Here is a 22,289-nt window from a genome sequence, read left to right as displayed (position 1 = left end):
GGATATTAAAATCTTATCCAATAAGTGTTTCCAAAACTTTTTCTTTAAATTTATAGGTTAATTTTTCACCCATTGTCAAAGTCCTTTGTGGAACGAAAATTTAAAAAATTTTAATTTTAACCAAGTTTTTTTTTTACCTTGAACAAAGCACTTTATATATACTGGTTCGATGAATTCTCATCATAAATGGGACCGTAGATAGCTGGCTGAGGCTTGGCATGGATTCTGCATATCACAGATACAGGATGATTTTACAAATGCCTGGGAGAAGTGGATTGGAAGGAACAGCTTAGAGAGTGCCAGGGAGAATGTGGCATTTTGGGATAGATATCTGTTTGGGAAGACCATATTAGGAGGGAGCTTAGAGAACAAGATAATAGTTTTGGAGCATCATGGGTAAATTTGCTCTTGTCTGTCCGCTATGGAATTGTCTGATCTGATGTCTATCTAGATGGGAACTGCTTCTTTCTTTCCTTTTCTTGGACCATTACTTGCTGGTTGGCTGGTCAGAAGAGGTAAAAAGGATGGAGTGTGGAGACCTGTCTAACCTCTGCCTTGTGATAATAGGGAAGCCAAAGGAGGTCAGATTGGGTCCCCTCCGTATCCTTAACTAAGGCGTCTGTCGTTTAAGGATGCCGTCTGTTTGGCAATCTCTCTGTGGTTGGGCTGTCACGCTGTCGGTTCTTCTCTGTCTTCAGTTGGGAGTCCGTCCACCTATTCGTGCCTGCTCCTTGGAAGGAGACTGTCTGTTTGTACAGCTCTGATATTGTCTGTCTCTCTGTGCAGCAAAATTTGCCTATCAGACAAGGGTCAGTCTAATTAACTGTGGCTATGGTGGCTTGAACCTGTTTGGATGGCTTTTGTTCTTAGTATCCACCCATCTCTCTGTGTGGACATCTTACTGTCTGAGTGACGGGGCCGTCAGATACAGAGGGAGAGACTAATCCACCGTGTGATGATGGAAGGCAGTCCCCCAAAGTCAAAGACCAAGCTAGCCATTTCCCCCTCAACATTGGGGACTGTCTCATCCAGCCCCTTGGGTTTAGGTCCGTTATTGATTTTCTTGCTTGAATCTGCCCCTTGCAGCCCTCTCAACTATGCTACAATTATCGAGGCAAGGCCCCCATATTCCCCACTCTTAGAAACTTTTTTTTGGATCCAGGCTCAAGATTCCTATTCCCAGCATTTCACACAAAAAGCTCATTAGCAGTTGGCGGAGCAGTCCAGGCAGTAATGTGAGGCCCCAGGTAGGCACGCCGCTCCATTCACACCCGAGTCCACTGGACAGGTGGGTTCTGAGGCCCCTTAGGTCCTCCAATGTGCAGGTTGAAGCCCAGTCCACTGGTCTGGATTCCGTCCACCACATCTTCATAAGCACCTGGCCAGTCAGGGCCTTGGTTTGCCGGAGCCACGCTGGAGGCTGTGTGCTGTGGGTCCTGGATCAGCCGGGGTGGCCCAGAGCCTCTTGGCGCGCGGTGTCACTTGGCTATAAGCACCTCACACACTTGCTTCTGGCCCAGGACCCACAGGGGCGCCTCGCTTCTGCACCACGGGTAAGTGTCGGCCATGGCGAGGCGACACCTGTGGCTACACCTCTGAGTTTAATGTATCTATATTGCCTTTTGCTGATAGTGCTTTTCGTGTTCAGAGAGCAATTTCATATAGTAAATTTTGCTATTGAATCTAACGCTTTAAAAATTGGTTTATATTTCATATATTTTGTCCTTTCATTTTTCTATAATTTATTTTTATTGCATTTTATAAAACTGTTGGTCTTCAATATATTGAAATTTTCTTAATTTTTTTAAAATCATAGATTGGGAGCCACTGGCCTAGACAAGCTCTTCGGATACCATTTGGCCCGATGGCTCTCTTGTGAGTTAAGACGTGTTCACTCGTGTTGCCATGCTTGGAGTTGAATGTCAACATGCATGTGTTTTACTTCTCACTAGATGGCAGCACTACTTCAAAAGTTAGGCCTAGGATGCCCATCCAAATCCCACGGCCATCTAGTCCATTCTGACTCCCGGGGACGCGGCCTCTGGGCTGTAAATCTTTCGCGAGCAGACTGCCGCCTCATTCTGCCAAGGAGCGGCTCGCGGTTTCTAATAGATGACCTTGAGGGTAGCGGGCCAACACTTAGCGGACTGCCCCTTCATGCTTAGGGAAGAATTAGAAACAATAGCCATTCAACAGGCAGACAAAACAAATGATTCTATATCATTCAATTACCAGGTGCCAGAGATGCGCTAGGGGCTACATGCTTTAGATGTGCTATCAGATTTAAAACACCATGTGTTGAGCACTCTTATGCCCCTTCCTCATCCGGCAAAGACTCGGGAGATTGAAGAGCTTGTCCAAATGCACGCAGTTTACAAGAGACAGACGAGTGCCTCGCCTGGCTGTAAATCTGCAGTCTCTCCCTGTATGTCTGGCAGCCACGCCTAGCCCCACCTGTGAGAAGGCGGCTGTGTGGTCCCCCCACCCCCCGCAGGTACATGACTCTGAAAGTGATGGCCGCCCTACACTTCCCTGGGAAAATACTCAAACTCCCCATGCCACGGTTTTCTCATCTTTAAAACTAGTATTTTTGTGACTGTAAAGGTCTCCGGGCAGTATAAGCAGTTTGCACGCAACTACTAACCTCAAGAGTCACAATTTAAACCCAGCCAAGAGCCCCACAGAAAAAAAGGCATTCAATCTGCATTTATAAAGACTACCGCCAGGGGAGCACTTCGATCCAATCCCATTGGAACCTGTTTTCCTAGCCTTAGTCTGGCAACCAGGTGCAAACTGAAGGCACCCCAGAGCGTATTTTTAAGCCCTTCACAGCAACATGTACAAGTTCAGGGGTATGGTTACAAGAATTAAATATGGTAAAAGAGCTTTTTAAAAACCTCTTGTCAGCACTGACACAACACACAATACTCCTCTGGTCCCTTGAGGCTGCCTCACCCCCCACTATCATGACCCCAGTGTTCTTCTCACTCTGGACTAGTACACAGGTATAGATAGAGATAATACTCGGCACACGGAATCCGGAATCCGGAACAGGAATGGGAATAGCGATACCAGAAGGGGAGGGGGAGGGGGGGAAACCCATCGCAGTGATGGACACATAACCGCACACCCCCCTCCAGGGGAAGAACAACAAAAACCATAGGGGAAGGGAGACAGCGGTCGGTGTGAGAGATGAAAGTAATAATGATTATAATCTATCACGGGACCACGAAGGGGGTGGGGGATAAAGAGGAGCTCAATCAAAAAGTAAACGTCTAGAAAAGAACGATGGCAACATATGTACAAATATGCCTGATACAGTAGCTGTATGGATTGTAACAAGAGTTGTAAGAGCCCCCAATAAAATGATCTTTTAATAAATAAAAAAATAGACTGTATATTGAAAGTTAAAAAGAACTCTCATCAGCACCCCCAGTTCTGATTCATGGTGACCCCATGTGTTACAGAGTCAAACTGAGCTCTGTAGGGTTTTCACAGCTATAATTGTTAGGAAAGAAAATGACCGGGTCTTTCTGCTGTAGCCCAGCTGGGTGGGTTGGACGTGCCCAGCTTTTGATTAGTAGTTGAGCTCAAATGCTGTAAGCTGCCCAGCGTCCTTGATAAAATAACACACGTAACATGCTCTGCAGAGGATTTGGCACACAGTAAGTGCTCAATAATTGGTGGGCATTATTAAATGTAATTATCTACAACATGTGAATAACATCTACCTCACAGAGATTTTCTAGAGATAACACACGTAACGTGCCTGGCACATACGTGGGCCTACATAAAAATGTAAGATTTCCCCCCTTCTTCCTATCCATGGTTGGCCTAAGTACTAGCTCTTCGTGCGTTTGTTTCAGCATTTGATCCCCAAACACAATCTAGACTGCATGAGATGTTCTTCTCATTGTCTTTCTCAACTTGAGCCCAGCAGCACAGGCTACAAGTTCCCTCGCTCGGTGGTTTTCGGTCAGAGTTTTTGTTTGTTTGTTTGCTTCTTCATTTTGACACGAGAGACCACCCAAAGACCTTCCTTTCAGTCTCCAGTGTCTAGTGCTATGTATTGAACATGTGTTGTGTATCTTAACATACTACTGGAAAGGAGGTCTGGTGATGAAATGGTTAATTCAACCTTTGGCTCAGTGGTTTGCACCTCCCTGTGCCTCCGTGCTCCAAAGGAGAACAGACCTGGTGATTACAGGAAACCATATGGAGTAGTTCCCCTCTGTCACATGGGACCACCATTAGTTGGAATCCACTCAATGGAACCACCCCCACCCCACCCCCCACAAAAAAACAAACACCAAAAAACAAACCCACCATCCAGTGGATGTTGACTCATATCAGCCCCATAGGGCACCGTAGAACTGCCCCTGTGCGTTTCTGACTAACTTTTCTTTTTAATCATTTTATTGGGGGCTCTTACAGCTCTTATCACAATCCATACATACATCCATTGTGTCAAACACTTTTGTACATTTTTTGCCATCATCATTTTCAAAACATTTTCTTTCCTCTTGAGCCCTTGGTATCAGCTCCTCATTTTTTCCCCTTCCTCTCCCACCCTCCCTCATGAACCCTTGATAAATTATAAATTATTATCATTTTCATACCCACTATCTCCCTTCACCAAATTTTCTGTTGTTCATCTCCCTGGGGGGGTGGGGGGGTTATATGTCTATTATTGTGATCAGTTTCCCTTTTCTCTTCCCACCTTCCCCTTCCCCTCCTGGTATCTCTATTATCATTATTGGTCCTGAGGGGGTTATCGGTCCTGGATTCCCTGTGTTGCCAGCTCTTACCTATACCAGTGTACATGCTATGGTCTAGCTGGATTTGTAAGGTAGAATTGGGGTACGATAGGGGATGGGGGGGAGGAAGCATTAAAGAACTAGAGGAAAGTTGTATGTTTCATCAGTGCTATACTGCACCCTGACTGGTTCGTCTCCTCCTTGTGACCCTCCTGTAAGGGGATATCCAATTGTCTACAGATGGGCTTTGGGTCTCAACTCCACCCTCCCCCTCATTCACAATGATATGATTTTTTGTTATGGATCTTTGATGCCTGACACCTGGTCCCATTGACACCCCATGATCACATAGGCTAGTGTGCTTCTTCCATGTGGACTTTGTTGCTTCTCAGCTAGATGCTTATTTATCTTCAAGCCTTTAAGACTCCATATGCTATATCTTTTTATAGCTGGGCACCATCATCTTTCTTCACCACATTTTCTTATGCACCCATTTTGCCTTCAGTGATCATGTCAGGAAGGTGAGCATCACAGAATGCCAGGTTATTATAACAAAGTGTTCTTGCATTGAGGGAGTACTTGAGTAAAGGCCCAATGTCTGTCTGCTGCCTTAATATGTAACATATAAGTATATGCACACAGATATATTTCCCTATCATTAAAAATAAATATATTTACATATGTACATGCCTGTATTTAGACCTTTATAAATATCCTTTGCCTCCTAGTTCTTTCCTTGATTTGCTTCTACTTTCCTCTTTTCCCACTATCATTTTACGCCTTCATTTGGGTTTCAATAAGTCCTCTGGGCTACATTGCCCTTGATCAAGCCTCACCCTCCTCACCATTGATTTTTAGATCACTTGTTGTTCCCTTGTCCCTGAGTTTGTTGTCACCTTCTTTCCTTTCCCCCATCTCCCCTTCTCCCGTTTCCCCTGGAATCATCGGTCCCATTGTTTTCTCCTCTGGATTGGTAATCACGCCTATCTTATCTAGATAGACATGCAGAGACAATAATAAGTACCAAAACAATCAGAGCAAAACAAAGCAACAAAAGAAAACAAACAAACAAATAAACCAATCAGCAGCAACAACAAGAAAGAAAGAAAAGCCTATAAATAGTTCCAGGTCTGTTTGTTGACTTTTAGGAGTGTTTTCCCTTAGAGTCTGATGGGGTGCCATGCCCTGGCCCCAAAGTCTATTTTTGGTATTCCCCAGGGAACTCATTGCTTTGTTCCCCTTGCTGCTCTGTTGAATGCCCTTAGTGTTTTGCCCAGTGTGGTGGGGTCAGATCTGGCACAGTTCCTGCACTGTGTCTCCAGTGTTGTCCCCTGTAGTGCTATGGGTCAGTAAGGGAAGCTGGTGACTATAACTCTTAAGAAAAGTAGAAAGCCCCTTCTTTCTCCCGTGAAGCAGCTTGTGGTTACGAAATGCTGACCTTGCAGTTAGCAGCCTTACGCTTAACCACTACACCACCAGAGCTCCTCAAGGGCACATGACAGTGAAATACTTATGCTGGTAGTTTGCGGATGGAAATCTCACTGAGGAATATGGGTTTCTTTATGTTGATGAGGTCATATCCGCCTTAGAGTATATTTTAAGCCAATCGATTTTGACATATAGAAAGAGCATATTGGGCACAAATGGGGAAAGATTAAATCTGCGTGTAAACTACTCAGAAATGAACAAAGAGAAGCCGGGGGACACGAGGGTTTTCCATTGGAGCAGACAGAGAATGCCTTCCTCTGTCCTGCACCTGGATTCTGACTTTCAGCCCCTCAACCTGTGAGAAAATAAGTTCTGTGTTTGAAAACCATCCACTCTAAAAGCATTTCTTTTAGAACAGGAAGGAGCTGAGACAAGAAACACTTCGTTTCAGTCAAGAATGTGCTGGTCTATAGGAGACCTGTATGGTGTTCCATGGGATGCCAGGGTGCCTCACACAGTCTATGGGGAGGAAAAACCCACTGGTCTTCTCATTCCGTTTTTCCATGAAGTGGAGCTGAAAGCTAAACTATTTTTAACCTCCCCTTCCCGACTCCCCAATGTCAACTTAAAAAAAAATAAGATTGGCTCTAGGAACCAGTTTTTGGTGTTTCTAATTGGACAATCTTCGAAGCATGGATTTGACCACAAGACAGCATGAGAACCACTTCACGCTGGAAAACCCGGGTTTCCAGTTGTCCGTCCGGGGCCCCCTGGCAAGCTCACCTTATTTTCCAGTGTTTCCAGACTCTCACTGCAGTTCCCTATGTTTGCATCTTGTAGCACTATCTCTCCGTCCTCGGTGAGGCTGCACAGCCGAGTTGCCTTTGGAGATCCAGCTTTAAGTAAAAAGAGTGTTTAAGAAGTGGAATGCTTGCTAAGATTTCCACAGCATCCCCCAGTTCTGTACCTTCAACCTCTTTGCAAAGGGACTTGGCAGGGCTCCAAGAAAAATCTCTGTGGCCATCAAGTTGATTTCCACTGGTGGTCTCCTACAGAGCATTTCTGAGATGACGTCTTTCCGGGGACAGTTCACTTTTCTCTCTCAGAGCAGTTGTTGGGTTTCAACTGCCCATCTGCGGTTAGTAGCCCCAAATACAGCCCACAAGAGGTGGACCCTATTTCTTCATACCTGAAGCTGGGTTGCCCTTGCCCTTGCCCTTGCGACTTGCTTTGACCAATAGGATGTGGAAGCAGTTACAGTGTGGTGAATCCCAGAGCCAAGGTTTCTCCAGAAACCTCGACGCATCAGTCCGAGCCCTCTTGGAACAGTGTCCTGGAATCCTCATGGACAGATGCAGATTAACTGACTGCCAGATGAGTGGGCAGGTAGAGGGGCACCAGACATATGAGGGGGATCATTTGGGAAGCTCTGCTGCCACAGTGAACCCACAGCGCTGTGAGAAATCTAAATCATTATTGTTTCAGTCACTAACTGTGGAATGGTTTGAGAACACAGCCATGAAGAAATGATTCAGACAATCTTTATACATATTTTAGGCTTGTGTCAGCAAAGGGCATGCAAAACATTTAGGGGAAATGATAGCATGATGAGCTCTAATTATTAGCACGATATGGCCATTGAGTCAATTCTGACTCCTGGCGACCCTATAGGACAGGGTAGTGGGTTTCCCAGACTGGAAGTAACTCTTTACAGGAGTCAAAAGCCCCATCTTTCTGCTGAGGAGCAGCTGGTGGTTTTGAATGGCTGATCTTGTGGTTAATATATTTCTATAGGCTATTTCCAGAAAATATTGCTCACAGAAGCATGGAAATAAAAAAGTTAAAAGTTATATAAAAAACAAAAAAATTAACTGGGCATTATCATGAGCAAATTTGAAAGAGGAACTACCACTTGCTACTTTATTTTGGAAGTAGATCAATTGGGTTGTCATAAAGAAGAAAATGGTCTTTTCTTTTATCAAGAAAGGTATGAAGAATCGAGAACTTTCCAAGCTAGACCACTAGAGCTAAAGCACCACGACCACGTATGCACTGATGGACTCTGCGCGCGTCTAGCTGGAAAGACGGAGTCTGGGCGTGAGGACGGTGGAAATTTATAACACAAACTTGGGACAAATTGTACAGAGAAACAAAAAGGAGACAGAACAATGTTTAAAAAATAATCTGAGAAGGATTTAAAGAGGGACTGATTCATTTGAATGTTTTGAGGAAAATTAAGATTATGGAAGGTGCCGGCCTCAATTTTGCCAACAAATTTGTCCTTTTCTGTTTGTAAAAACTAGGGTGACCCTTAAAATTGAGAACGATGAGACTTGGTCTCGGGTGGTTTGAACATGTTATCAGGAGAGATCAGCTCCTGGTAAGTGACGTCATGCTTAGAGGCTCAGCGGAATGGCTGCAACAATGGACTCAACGTCGCGGTGGCTGTGAGGGCTGAGATGGGGCAGGGTTACACTCTGGTGTACTAGAGTCAGAACTAACTCGGCAGAACCTAACACAACCATCACCCTCAGTTTTGAGGATGACAAAAAGGAGTCAAGTTCTTCCATCAAGCCTTGCTTATACTTGTGACCCGAGACGAGTTGTAGGAACTAGAGGTATCACAGCACAGGCTTCTTATCCCCAAACAAAGCGGTTAGAGAAAAACCACATACCATTTGGAGTGTTCTTTTCACATAGTTCTATGGAAGATCCATATCTTCCTGCTGGGATTTTTCTAAAAGTGAAATTCTGATAGCTGCTGTCATTGCAGAAATTAACTGTAACAAGAAGGAAAAATATATTCTTCATAAATATGTACTTTCCCCCACAAAAATGTGAGACCAATGAAAAGTAAAGTTCAAAACCCACCAGCATAATGTACAGAGTGGTTGAAGGGCCACGTGCCCCACTGACTTGCCAGGCGCTGCCACGCTTTTCTATGTAGTTCCTGTTACTGACATTGCAGTTTTAATAGTAAGTAAGGTAACAGGTGATCCCACTTCTACCCAGCTATATCTTATGCACAGCGATTCTTACACCTAAACCTTAAAGTATATATACCTGGGTAGAGTGGGATAACCTATTATCTACTCTTATGCATGATATATAACTGAGTAGAGATGGGCTGTGAACACTAGCACCCCAGCAAGGAATCATGTATCAGGTTCGTTGGGATCTTGAGAATTGATGACCTTTCAGTGGTAAGAGGCATCATGAGGACAAATCCAAGGAAAAAGGACTGAAGCCATTGGGCTCCTGTCATGTTCTGACTGGTTGGAATGAAGAAAGAAATAGAAATGGGGTTTCTAGGGCTCTGGGTCCTAAGTGCCCAACACAAAGTGTGCAGAGTACTGGAAAGTTGTGATATCTAAGGTTTATTGTGCCAACCTGGCTGATGAACACATGTGGGATTAATTGAAGAGCAGTTTAATTGAAGGGCAGAGATATAAATGGTCTTTTGTTCTCTGATGGTCAGACGAGTGTGTGGCTGCCTTACCTAGTTCTCTGCTCAGCTGACAAGGCTCACTTCCTGCAAGACATCCCTGAGGAGAAGCCACATGAACCTACCCCAATGTACCCCTGGGTGCTGGAGCAGCCGTGTGGAGACCCCTGCCAGCGTTGAGATGCTTACACATCCACTGACTCGGCTTTCCTCCTGTAGTCGGCATCATTGCGTCTGTTTTGTGAGATGGAGGAGGACTTTGTAGGTCAATGGGCGAATGTTGGACTTATGGGCTTGGACATCACTGGGTTGGGATGCATTCTTGTGTATACTTACCCTTTATATAAACTCTCTCTTATAAAAATATGAGTGTCTATGAATTTTGTTTCTCTAGTCTACCCAGACTAACTCAGAAGCATCCTTCAGGTCAATAAGTGAATTGAATCTTAATTTAAAGACACCATTAATAGAAGTAAAACCACTGATTTGATAGCAAATCTTCAAGGAAAAGAGAAAAAAACAACTCAAAAATGGAATGAATCTATATGAGTAGTCTGATAGGAAGCCACTTCCTGATTTCAGAATTGTTAAGTATGCTGGAATTGTGACATTTGCATTGGAGTCACATGGCAGGTCTAGCGGAATGAATCTTCAGAAAGCATCTCAAATTTTGCTTTCATTCAGACACCGCAGCCAAGAGAAATAAAATATAACTGTGGGTTTACAGAGAAGCTTGACATTTAGAGACAAACTGGGTATATTAACTGTTCAAGTCTGCCACCCAGGGAGAAAATTCATTAAAAATCAATAAGACATAGCTGTGGAACTGATAAACATTTTAATTACCATCATTTAATTACATTTAATTAGCCATCATTACCATGATGGCTAGTGTTTCTGTAATTGTTAACTGAGTCTTCCAGAAGCTTTGCTTCTGTTGTTATTGACAAAAGAGTCACCCAAATCTCACCCTGTGTATATTCCACGTGACTTACCGTGTGTGCACCTCAGACCTTTCCATTCGTCTGGACAGATACATCTGCCATTTTCCCAGGTTCCACCATTCCTACAGAACTCAGTTGGGGTGGTGGATGGGGCTCTTCCTAGAACGGCAATGAAGAACAAAATTATTAGATGAAGTAATCGATTCGTTTCTCCATTCGGGGTGGTAGCCATTTAGTCATTATTTGTAAGATTGTTCCTTTGAATATCATTGCATAAAAATACCGGGAGGGTGGAGGGAAGGTGGGGTAGAAGGGGGAACTGATTATAAGGATCTACATATAACCTCCTCCCTGGGGACGGACAACAGAAAAGTGGGTGAAGGGAGACGTCAGACAGTGTAAGATATGACAAAATAATAATAATTTATAAATTATCAAGGGTTCATGAGGGGGTAGGGAGGGGGAAAATGAGGAGGTGATATCAAGGGCTCAAGTAGAAAGCAAATATTTTGAGAATGATGATGGCAACAAATGTACAAATGTGCTTGACACAATCGATGTATGTATGTATGGATGGATTGTGATGAGTTGTACGAGCCCCTAATAAAAAGATTTTTTTTAAAGTCTCTATAATATCTTCATCAACAAAAATGTACACTGAAAATAGTCACTGGATATAAAATGCTTTTTAGGGGTTATGGACTTTGTAAGTATACTTAAATGACACAAACTTTGACCAAGAAGAGGAGACTAGCTTCAGTGAAATCGATTATATAGATAAGTGATGATTGATAAGCATATAGACAATGCAAATCAACATGCTGTAAGAACTCATAGGAGAGATGCTGGGGACTAGGCTAACGCAGAGAAGACTTTCCAGAAAGTATGGTATTAGAAGAAGGCTTTCATTTAAATGTAGAAAGGCCAGGTAAAGTGAGTGGCTCAATTAGGCAGGATGCCACATACAATATGGCAAAAACATGTAGACTGTTAAATCCAGGGAACAGTGAAGAGTTTAACATACATACATAATATATATAGAGATGCTTAATAAGGCTTTACGTAAACCCTTACAACTCAATGATTAAAAAACCAGATAACTCAGTTGAAAAGTAGGCAGAGAGCTAAATAAACATTTCTAAGAAGAAAAAAAAGTTACACAAATCACTGATAAGCACATGAGAAGGTGCTGAACATCATCACTCATGAAGCAAATGCAGATCAAAACGAGAGAGAAGTGTTGCTTCATCACCACTATCTTGCTATTTGGTGCCGTTGAGTTCTTCCCAACTCCCGGGGACCCTGTGTGCCACAGAACAACGCTGCCCTCCGGGCATCCTTGCCAGTCTTCTCTGGTGGAGCCCATCAGTTCATCTCATTCAGGGGCTTCCTGTTTGGCTGCCCCTCCATCACACGTGTCCTTCTCCAGGGATTGGTCTCTTCTGGAAACACGTCCAGGCAAAGTCTTGCCATCCTTGCCTCTAAGGAGCAGTCTGGCCTGGCTTCTTCCAAGACAGATCAGTTTGTCTTTTTAGCAGCCCATGGTCCTTTCGATATTCTTCTCCAGCACCACATTCAAATGCCTTGATTCTTCTTCAGTCTTCTTTATCAGTGTCCAGCTGTCACATCCATAAGAGGCCACTGGAAATACCATGGCATAGGTCAGGTGCACCTTACTCCTCAAAGTGACGTTGTTACCTTTCAATACTCCAAAGAGATCTTGTGCAGTAGCTTTACCTAATGCGACACATCTTTTTTGATCTCTTGACTGGTGCTTCCATGCGCTTTGATTGTGGATCCAACAAGACAAAATCCTTTACAATTTCAATCTTGTCTCTATCTGTCATGATACTACCCTTTGGTCTACTTGCAAGGCATTTGGTTTTCTTTACATTGAGTTGTAAGCCATACTGAGGGTGCAATCGTTAATCTTCACTAGTGAGTGCTTCAATTCCACCTCGCTTCCAGCAAGCAAGACGGGGTCATCTGCATGTTTAGGTTGTTAATTGACCTCCCTCTTATCCTGATACTGTGTTCTTCTTCATATAATCCAGATTCTCAGATTATTTGCTTGGCATATATGTTGAATAAGTATGGTGTGAGAGGGATACCACCCTGTCATATACCCAAGCAGGAAATATACAACAAAAACTATCCTTAGGCAGTGTGCTAGCTAGTCTAGTCTTAGTATAGATTGACAGTGTACAGAAGCTAGCTCACTTCTACTGGATTTGGATCCTGTATCTGCTCTGTCGATCTCTTTTTATATCACCTGCCAGCTCCAGGAGCCAGCAGCTGGGTGTGGACCTGGAATTCATTCAGCAGACTTCAGACTCATGCAACTCTGTATCCACCAGCCTGTGGTCTTCCTGCTTCATCTTCCTGCTTGCTGTTCATCAGCCCCTGCCGCTATGAGTCAGGGAAAACCTGAAGATTACGCCTTTCCTGGGGACTTGACCCAGAACTTACCCACTTTTAAAATCGTGTGAGCCATTTCTCAATATGATTCTCTTCCTATATACCTACACATACAATTGCCACTGAGTTTTGCTTCTCTAGAGAACCCAGCCTAACACAAGCACATCCCAGTTAAATAGCTATAGCTCAAAGACCAAGAGTGAGCATCCCACAAACAGCCAAGGGAGGGAAAACAACATCAAGGGGAACAATGACATCTCTATGTCTGATTGGTCATCAGTGTCAATAGAGACCAAAAGACATTCCAGTGCCACCTTTGAAGTGTCAAAGGGCAAAGCTATCCATCCAAAATGTGTCAGTCATTGAAGATACCCCTCATCACTGAGAAGATTATGAAAGTACTTTCATATAACCCAAACTTTAGAAAATGTGTGCTCAGCAGATCAGCAATACCACAAATATTCAGCATTCTTCAGGGGGACAGGACACGACAATAGGTGGAAATTTTGAGGTTCAGGAGGTATGGCAAATACTAGCTAGGGTAAGAAGTGGGCAAACATAAAAAATTAGTTAATTCTTAATTTTTAAAAATCTTAGTTCTCTGAAAGACAACTGAACATTTTAAAAGCAGAACAGCGTGTAATCGGATTTTTTATGTATTTGGATGTAAATAGGTAGCAACAATAGCTAAAAGATAGAGGGTAAATAGTACTGAACTGTTGTAATACTATCTGATATGTGGTAAGTGGCAAAAAAGCAATTCTAAGTGGACCAGGCTGTTAAAAATAACATGTCTATTCTTCTCAAAGGAACCCTGGTGGTGTAGTGGGTTACACGTTGGGCTGCTAACCACAAGGTCTGTAGCTCAAAATAACCAGCCCCTTTGCAGGGAAAATATGAGGCTTTCTACTCCTGAGAAGGTGTACAGTCTTGGAAATCCACCGAGTCCATTCTACCGTGTCCTATCACGTTGCTACGAGTAGGGTTGGCTCGGTAGCAGTGAGTTTGGGGATTGCTCTGGTTTTGATTGTGCTGGTCTCCTCAAAGGACCCCTGGGAGCACTAACAGTTCACGCCCCTCCTCCCCTACACACTGGCGGCTCATCCGCATCTAGGAGCAGCAAGCCGTGGGAGAAAGTCTTCATGGCCTGCTTCCATGAAGATTCCAGCCCAGAAAACCCACTGGATCACTTTCACGCCATAGCCCTGGGCGTCACCACGAGTCAGAATGAACTTGCTGGCAAACAGGTTTGGGCTTTTTCCTTTATCTTTTCTTTCTCTCCTCTCCAAGATGTGATAGTAAAAATCTTGGAATATTTCTCTTAGTTGAAAATCTTTATCAGCATGCAAAGGGCCAGGAAACGCCAAGGTAAACTTCTGAAAGAAGAGAAGTGATAGCTTACTCAACAGTCCTAATTTTAAAACTTTAATAAACTTCAGGGATCCAGGCAGGTGTCAATGTGCTATTGGAATAGAAAGCGACAGGTAAATTATTCAAAGAGAATAAAGATTTTACCAAAACGTAAAACTGATATGGCCTACTGATGTTTTTCCCCCAAAGATGCCAACACAATTCAATTAGGAAAGAAAAGTTTTCAATAAATGGTACTTGTGAGCAGAATAAACACAACATAATCAAAGCACAGCTTAACATGGATAACAAACCTCAAAACTAGAAAGCTGTAATATGAAACCAAAGGAATTCTTGCAATTTCAGGGACTCATAGAACCGAGTGGGCTTCTATGAAAGTCACGGCAAGCAAGGTCAAGTGTGATAGCTGGGTTTTATGTCAAGACTGCGGGCTAGGATTCTAAGTGGTGTGGTAGTTGAGGTCTGGTAATCCCTCATGCTATGACCTAATATAATGTACCCAACCAACGCCACGATGGGATCTGCTATGAGTGACCAAGAAGAGTCGAGTGGAATGCATCCCCCTAACTCAGGTCAAAGCCCTGATGCAATCGAAAGGCAGTTCTTTGGGGGTGCAGCCTACTTCATCTATCAATAGATGCTGTGGACGGACAGCTTGCTTGCTTTGTGCCGGTCTTGATCCTGCATCTGGCTTGTCAACCTCTGGTTCTTTGGACTTGAGTCACTAGCCCGCCACATTGCCTGCTATTTACAGAGAAATGGGTAGGTAAGCCACAAGTTGGTACCAGGGCTCAGATCCTGCGGTTACTATTTAAGTACTCCTAGCCCCTCATCACAGTGCCTGACTCTACCCCAGTGAGCTGCAACCTCCACTTTGTTTTCCAAATGCAGCAACGTGCTGGAATATATTTATAACAGCATTTTCCTCTATTAATACTGAAAATCCAAACCCAAACAGTGCCACTGAGTCAATTCTGACTCACAGCGACCGTCTAGGACAGGGTAGAGGTGCCCCTGTGGGTTTCCAAGACTGTGAATCTCTTTAGCAGCAGAAAGCTCCACCTTTCTTCCCCAGATCTACTGGCTGTTTCGAAACCTTGTGGGCAGCAGCTCCTTTTTCTTATATCAGTATGTCAATAATTATATTTTCCTATTTTAAAAATATAATAAATACTATTAAAAATATAAAACCTATTTCCAACGCTTTTACTGAACATCTTGAAAAATTAAACATAGAACACACATACTTCATGCTACTTGAAAAAAATAGCATGAAATCGCATTTAAAATTCTAAATGGAAAAACAATAATTTCTTCTCCTAATGTAATAAAGAAGTATGTAGTTTGTTTTGAAATTTCTAGATTTGGTTATGTGGGGTAATAAAACCTTTTTCTCCATCACAGAAATTTCATTTGGAGAATTTTTATAATATTTGGCATATATATATATATATATATTTCTTGAAGTTTAAAATCCAGTTATTTATCATATGTTCCAGACGAGGGATTTTAAATGGGTGTGCGAGAATAGATTTTAGTGTTAAACCAAAACCAAGCTCACTGACATTGAATTGTTGCCAACTCATAGTAACCCTATAAGAGAGGGTAGAACTGCCGCCAAGAGTTTCTGAGACGGTAACTCTAGGGACTAGAAATCTCTGGTTTTCTCCCAGGAAGCAGCTGGTGGTTTTGAACTGCTGGCCTTGTAGTTAGCAGCCCAAAGAAGAGCAACATGTCTTAAAGTTTATTCAATTGTGAAAGCAAAAAACCTGAAAACTGTGTACAAATGAAATTCATTCAATACAGCCTTGATTTAAGGGAAAGGTTGGTCATTATTAACTACTTGTTTAAATAGTTCAATAAATTGGTTAAACGGTTTCATAAGATTCCCTCCTGATGGTGGAACATAGTATAAATATTGTAAAGCAATGGTAAAATATATGGCAGTTCATAGAACTGTTTCCGTTTTGAAGTAGTCAGTTAAAATTAATGATTAAACCTATTGTACACCTAGAGTTTGATAACCTGAGTATCAATCACAAGTTCAATCCAGCCAGTAGTTTCCACAGCTCCAGGTCTAACTCATGGTGGGGGAACCTATTCCAGCCAGTAGTTTCCACAGCTCCAGGTCTAACTCATGGTGGGGGACCCTATTCCAGCCAGTAGTTTCCACAGCTCCAGGTCTAACTCATGGTGGGGGAACCTATTCCAGCTAGTAGTTTCCACAGCTCCAGGTCTAACTCATGGTGGGGACCTATTCTCTGTCCTCTCTCACAGGGCTGTTAGGACCTTAAGTCCATTTCAACTCCGCAATCCACAGGGTTTAACAAAGCTGTGGTGTTTCAGGAACATGTTTCCAGGTTTGTCTTTTGAAACACCTTTTGATGAACTCTAACCACTCACTTTTCAGCTAATAGTTGGCATTTAACCATTTGAACCACCCAGCTTAAAAACAGAAAACACAAAGTAGACTATCAGACCCATTGCCATTGAGTGAATTTCAACTCAGGGAAGCCCCCCCTCCGTGTGTCAAAGTACAACTACATTCTATAGGTTTCCAGTGGCTGTAATCTTAAGGAAGGAGATCATAAGACCTTTATTCTCGTGCACCTTTGAAGAGATAGCCAAATGCAAACTCTTGGGGCCACCCAGGAACCCAGTTAATGGTTAGCGAATGTTTATTTAGGGCTTATTATGTATTTTTCTTATGATTATTAGGTGCCATCGGCTGGTTTCCAATCCCCAGGGACCTTATGCACCACTGAATGAGACCCTTCCTGGCCCTGCACCATCCTCAGAGCCCTGAGAGAATGGGCACTCACAGCACTTCACTGCGCTGATGTGGAACTTGTCCCTGGGCCAAGAGGGAGGCGTGCGAACAGAACCAGGGAATCCTGCATGGCGTGAAATAAAGCTATGTGTCAGGGCTGTATCCTCTCACCATACATTCAATTTGTTTGTGGAGCAAATAAGCGGAACACTGGATTATATGAAGAAGAATTTGTCGTCAGGGCTGGAGGAAGGGATATTAACAACCTCCGTATGCAGACGACACAAGCTTGCTTGCTGCAAGTGAAGAGCACTTGCAGACCTGCTGCTGAAGGTCCAGCACTGCAGCCTCCAATATGGATTGCAGTGTGTTAGACACGGTTCAAACCTGTAAAACATACTGACTCATACAACTTTCAAAACAGCTCTGTGAGGTAGAGTCCATTATTATCCTCATAATAGGAATGCTACTCAGAGTGAATTTAATATGCACCTGACTACTCAGTGAGTAAATGGTGGCACTGGGAATCGAACCCACATTGTGGGGCCAGAGCTTACTGTAAAATACAAACTCTTGACAAATATACTCTATAAGAGATCTTCTTCAACCATATGTGTCATTAGAGATCCACAGATGGTGATCACATTTAGAATTTACTATAACAATATCTCATACGGAGAAATAATCATTATAATAAACCTATCAAGCTAAAATAACCAGGGCCCTCAGCCAATTATGTGACAAAATTTATTCCTCAGAAAAACATTGCCTTCCTTTTCATGGAAATTGTTTTCTTAATTTAGAGGGTAGTTATGTGAGGGGAAAAAAAACCGAGAAGTGGGCAAAGGAGAAGAGAGATTGGCAACAGCTAGCTCAAATTGATTAACACTACAACTTCCTAACATCCAACGTCCTCAACCCAGAAAACACTTACACACACACACACACACACACAATGCTACTATCCTCCAGATACAGTCACATGGATTTGATTTATAATGGAGCTTATCTCTTCAAGGATGTGTTACAATTGAGTCAAATGAAAAGCAAATATTTGTGAAACATTTGTCTCTGAGAAACTACAAATCGCAATTCTCTTTTCTTCTTTATTTTATCGAAGGCTCTATTTCCTGCTGCGCACGGTCATCCCTGTGAAGTTCGACACGGCCCGGGACCAGTTCAGTCTCCGACCTGCGGTGAGTCTGAGTCAGAAGAAGGCCGTGGGAGGCACTGAAGGCAGTGCGGCTGAGGAGGGAGGGAAGCTGAGATGACAAGAACACGCAACCCTGTGGGTCAGACGTGGTTAAACAAGGCATCATCGTAACTGCCAGTTATGTGTGAGATGTGACACTTTCCCCTGGGCAGAAATCAGAGAAAACATAATCGGCTGTTGGAATCGTTTATATTTATGTCAGGCCTAGTGTATGTTGGAAGATCTGAAGGAAAAGGAATAAAATCAAGCTTAATCATGTTTTCATTGTATTTTGATTATTGTGTATTAAGGGACTGAAAAATCCAGTGTTACAGAGTTCTTGGCAGTGGAGCATGAAGGCAACAGAGATCGAGGAAGCATTTATGACTATCCATTTTGAAAACACATCAGACAAAGTGGATTATCTCCAAGAAGAATGTCAATATGCAAAGGCCAGCGCTTTGGCAAAAAAGAGATGTTTTTGTGCTCAAGCATAGAAGCAATTTCTTGAACCAGCCTACAAGACGACTACTTGCGTGGTTCAACAAATAAGGCCACTCAACTGGAGAAATCTCACTGGAGCCAAGAGTCCGGGAAATTATCAAGGAGCCTCATGACTTGCAACAGAGAAAGAAAAATCAAATGCTATCTTTCTGACATGACAGAAACAATTTCCAAATTGCATTCCCTTTAATATTTTAAAAGAAACTACGTGGACTTGGTAGTGAGAGGATTTCACTTTGAATACAACTCTCCGGCAACTCTGCCATTTCTGGTTGTCACTCGATTCTCTCATCTATTCATCCGCCACCTGGAATACGCTCCATAGCAAAGCAGGTTGGGTATTGGCGACTACAAGTGTGGTTCTCGGTGTAGGAAACACATGTTGAAATGTGAGGACTCTTCTCTTAAAGCTCTTACTTTAGAGGTGGAGAAATGGATAGTGAAACAATAAACATTCAGAAAGAACTTTTCAGATGATCAGAACCATGAAGAAAGGCAGTGTGAACGAAGCAAACGAGATGCTAACCGAGGACGGCCTCAACGGGAAAAGTCCTTTCAGGAGGAGACATAACCTAGGCGCTAAGTCACCCACGCAGGGGGCAGCCACGTGAGATTCCGGGTCAAGCGAATTACAGGCCAAAGGCGTCATCAGAAAAGGTGTAAGCTCTTCTCGGAAATTACAAAGGTCATTCTTAGTTTTGAAAAAGATCTTTTCTAAGACGAAATGAAAAAAATGGATTCGGAAGACAGGAGAAGTGTTAGCCTTGACATTGTCCTGGATTGTGCTACTTTGGTTAAAAAAAAAAACCTAATTATTTCTTGTCATTCTCATCAGCTGCGTAGAAAAATGTCCCTAACTTGCCATGATCTTGAAAGTAGCCTTATCGTGAAATGCTCTCCATGTTACCGTGGGCAGACGCTTGCACGGTGGCTTTTTACTAGGGCATGTATGAAGAAGCAGGAGTGGAGTAGGGAAGTTTCCTACTACTGCACACACACACACACACACACACACACACACACACACACACACACACATTCACTGCCATTCTAAAGCCACATCGTAAAGCACTTGTTTAATATTTAAACCAATGATTTATTAAAAACCAGTCAAAGGAATGCTTGCTTTTAGAATCTAGGTTGGCCTTGAATTATGAATGAGTTCTGTTCTAAATCTGTCTCCAAGTCAAATTTGAATGTAAATTTGAACAATTAGGAACATGGTATCCAATACCAGTTATTCCAATTTTTTCATAGTATGTAGCATATAGCACACTTTTCTATTCATAAAAATATTAAAGAAACAGTCCTAGATACACTAAGTACTTTTAGCACCAGAGTACAGTAATAACAATATTTCACTATGAGTTCCAAAATAATGTTCACTTGTTATTATGAACCATTTATGTATCTTGGCTTTTGAATCTAATTGGCTTTATGGGAGTTGATTTGTAATTACAGGTTCTATTTGAATTAGACATTCATAACTCAGAGACCACTGATAAACAGAAAGAAAACACTCTCGTGAACTCATTCATGGCTAGTTTAATGTGTGAGGCTACGTCAATGTCAGAAATCTTCCAACTGAAGGCAATCACCGAAAAGAGTATTGCTAGAAGCAGCAACATTGCTGTTTTTAACTAGGGGATTGAAGATCCAATTATATGATTTTGAAAAGCTAGGGAAAGTGCTTTTACACAACATCATAGAAGGTGGGAAATGAGTTCTTCAGAGCCAAAAATCTATAGACACCATTTGAAGACCCTGCAAACCTTAAAACTAAAATATGGTGCTAATCTACAGTTTTATAAACAGTATTGATAACATAGATGCAATCTACTTAAAGACAAAAGCAACAACTTCTCAAAGAAACCGAATTTGCCTTGTAAACCCACAGTAAGCTCAGAGTCTATTGGCTACTGCATGTCTTTGTAAATTACTATTTTCAGCCACTGTGGCCTCAAAGTATTAAAGCACTTGTTTGATATTTAACTGTATAAAGAATCAATAACGAAAAGGTGAATTACATAATTGAGTTTCCATTGCCTTCCCTCTAAGGAAAACAATCTTTAAACTTCAATTTCCTCATCTGTAGCCTGGAGACAATAACATATAGGGTGGTTGTTGGGATAAATGAGATAATGCATGTGATGTTGTTAACATAACATGTAATGTTTTAATATTTATATAACATATCTTCACTGCAGTAAAAATTTAAACACTTTAGGCATATAGTTACTAATTACACTCTACAGGCAAACATCAGCAATTTCTCATTAAATAATACTCTGATCATTTTTTAAATTTGCTCAGGAAGAAGTCATTTTTCATTGAAAATAAAAAGTGAGAGAGAGCTATTTCATTATAAATATTTTAAAAAATATTCTACTTTAGTTGAGAGAATAAATTTCAACTACAATAAAATAGACTGAGTTTGATGTGTGGATGCATGTCTCCTTCTAAGGAAAGCATTCATGATTGTTCTCAGTTTTCAGAGGTGCCCAGGACTTCCCTCAAATAATAAATTCAAAAACAATTTATCACTGTCCCCAAGTAAAGGAAGCAACTGAGAATATGCAGTAGTGACACAGGCTGAGAGAGACTGCAAACGTAAGAGGTGCAATGAAGTGCGGGAAATGGGATGAGCCAGGCTTTACCATCGACAGCTCGCCTTGCATTAAATGTACAAGACAAACAGGACCACTCTTTCGATCTTTTCTTGAAATGGTAAGAATGCCCTCTTTGCCCACTGGGTTTACCCAAAGCTGGGGGATTTTCTTTCACAAGCAGCTACAGTACACGGAGAATCAGTGGGAAACTTTGTTCCAAAGAAGAGAAGACGGTGTTTCCTGAGGCTGTCACTTTGAGCATGAAAGTGGCCCCGACGGAGCTGTGGCTTTCAGTCGGTTCATAGACTTGGAAACAGGCTCGCGTCCACTGTTTGACTCAGACAGTGAGCAAGGGAGCCTGGAGAAGAGCCGGTGCCTTTGAGTCATGGTGTTGGCAAGCATACTGACCAGGTGATAGACTTCAAGAACAATCACGGCTATCTTAGCAGAAGTACATCTAAAATGCTCCTGAGGAACAAGGGCGGGGAGACTGTGGCTCCCGGACTTTGGGCACATTATCAGGGGAGAACACACACATACATGTGCTACTGACGAATCGAGGCCAACTCATAATGACCCTATAGGCTGTGTGGTTTTACAAGACAAGAGAAATCTTGACAGGGGTAGAAAACGTCATCTTTCACTTGCAGAGTGGCTGATGGTTTGGAATGGCTGACCTTGGGGTTAGCAGCCCAAGGAGATCATGCTTCGGAAAGTAGAGGGCCTGGGAAAACAGGAAGACCCTTAAAGAGATGGATTGAAAGTGGCTGAAACAATGGGCCCACACTGGAGATCCCCTTGCAGAGGGGTCTCGGGGAGGAGATGAGCCAGTCAGGGTGCGATGTAGCAAC

General features: G+C 42.6%; 1 protein-coding gene across 1 annotated transcript in view; it reads right to left on the bottom strand.

The window, feature by feature from the left end:
* Positions 1 to 22,289, bottom strand: part of ADGRG7 (adhesion G protein-coupled receptor G7) — a 74,161-nt gene that overhangs the window by 48,155 nt on the left and 3,717 nt on the right. The window contains exons 2-5 of the mRNA XM_004706454.2: positions 11,555 to 11,561; positions 10,626 to 10,727; positions 8,861 to 8,965; positions 6,969 to 7,081 (exon numbers count right to left, since the gene is read on the bottom strand). Coding sequence (XP_004706511.1) covers positions 6,969 to 7,081; positions 8,861 to 8,965; positions 10,626 to 10,727; positions 11,555 to 11,561 — 327 coding nt within the window. The remainder of the gene's footprint in view (positions 1 to 6,968; positions 7,082 to 8,860; positions 8,966 to 10,625; positions 10,728 to 11,554; positions 11,562 to 22,289) is intronic.

The sequence above is a fragment of the Echinops telfairi genome, unplaced genomic scaffold (genome assembly GCF_000313985.2).
Source record: "Echinops telfairi isolate 266 unplaced genomic scaffold, ASM31398v2 ScPeMD7_6;HRSCAF=24_0, whole genome shotgun sequence".
Classification (NCBI taxonomy): domain Eukaryota; kingdom Metazoa; phylum Chordata; class Mammalia; order Afrosoricida; family Tenrecidae; genus Echinops; species Echinops telfairi.
The sequence above is the reverse complement of the archived record's forward strand: the minus strand, read 5'-3'. Positions and strand labels throughout refer to the sequence as shown.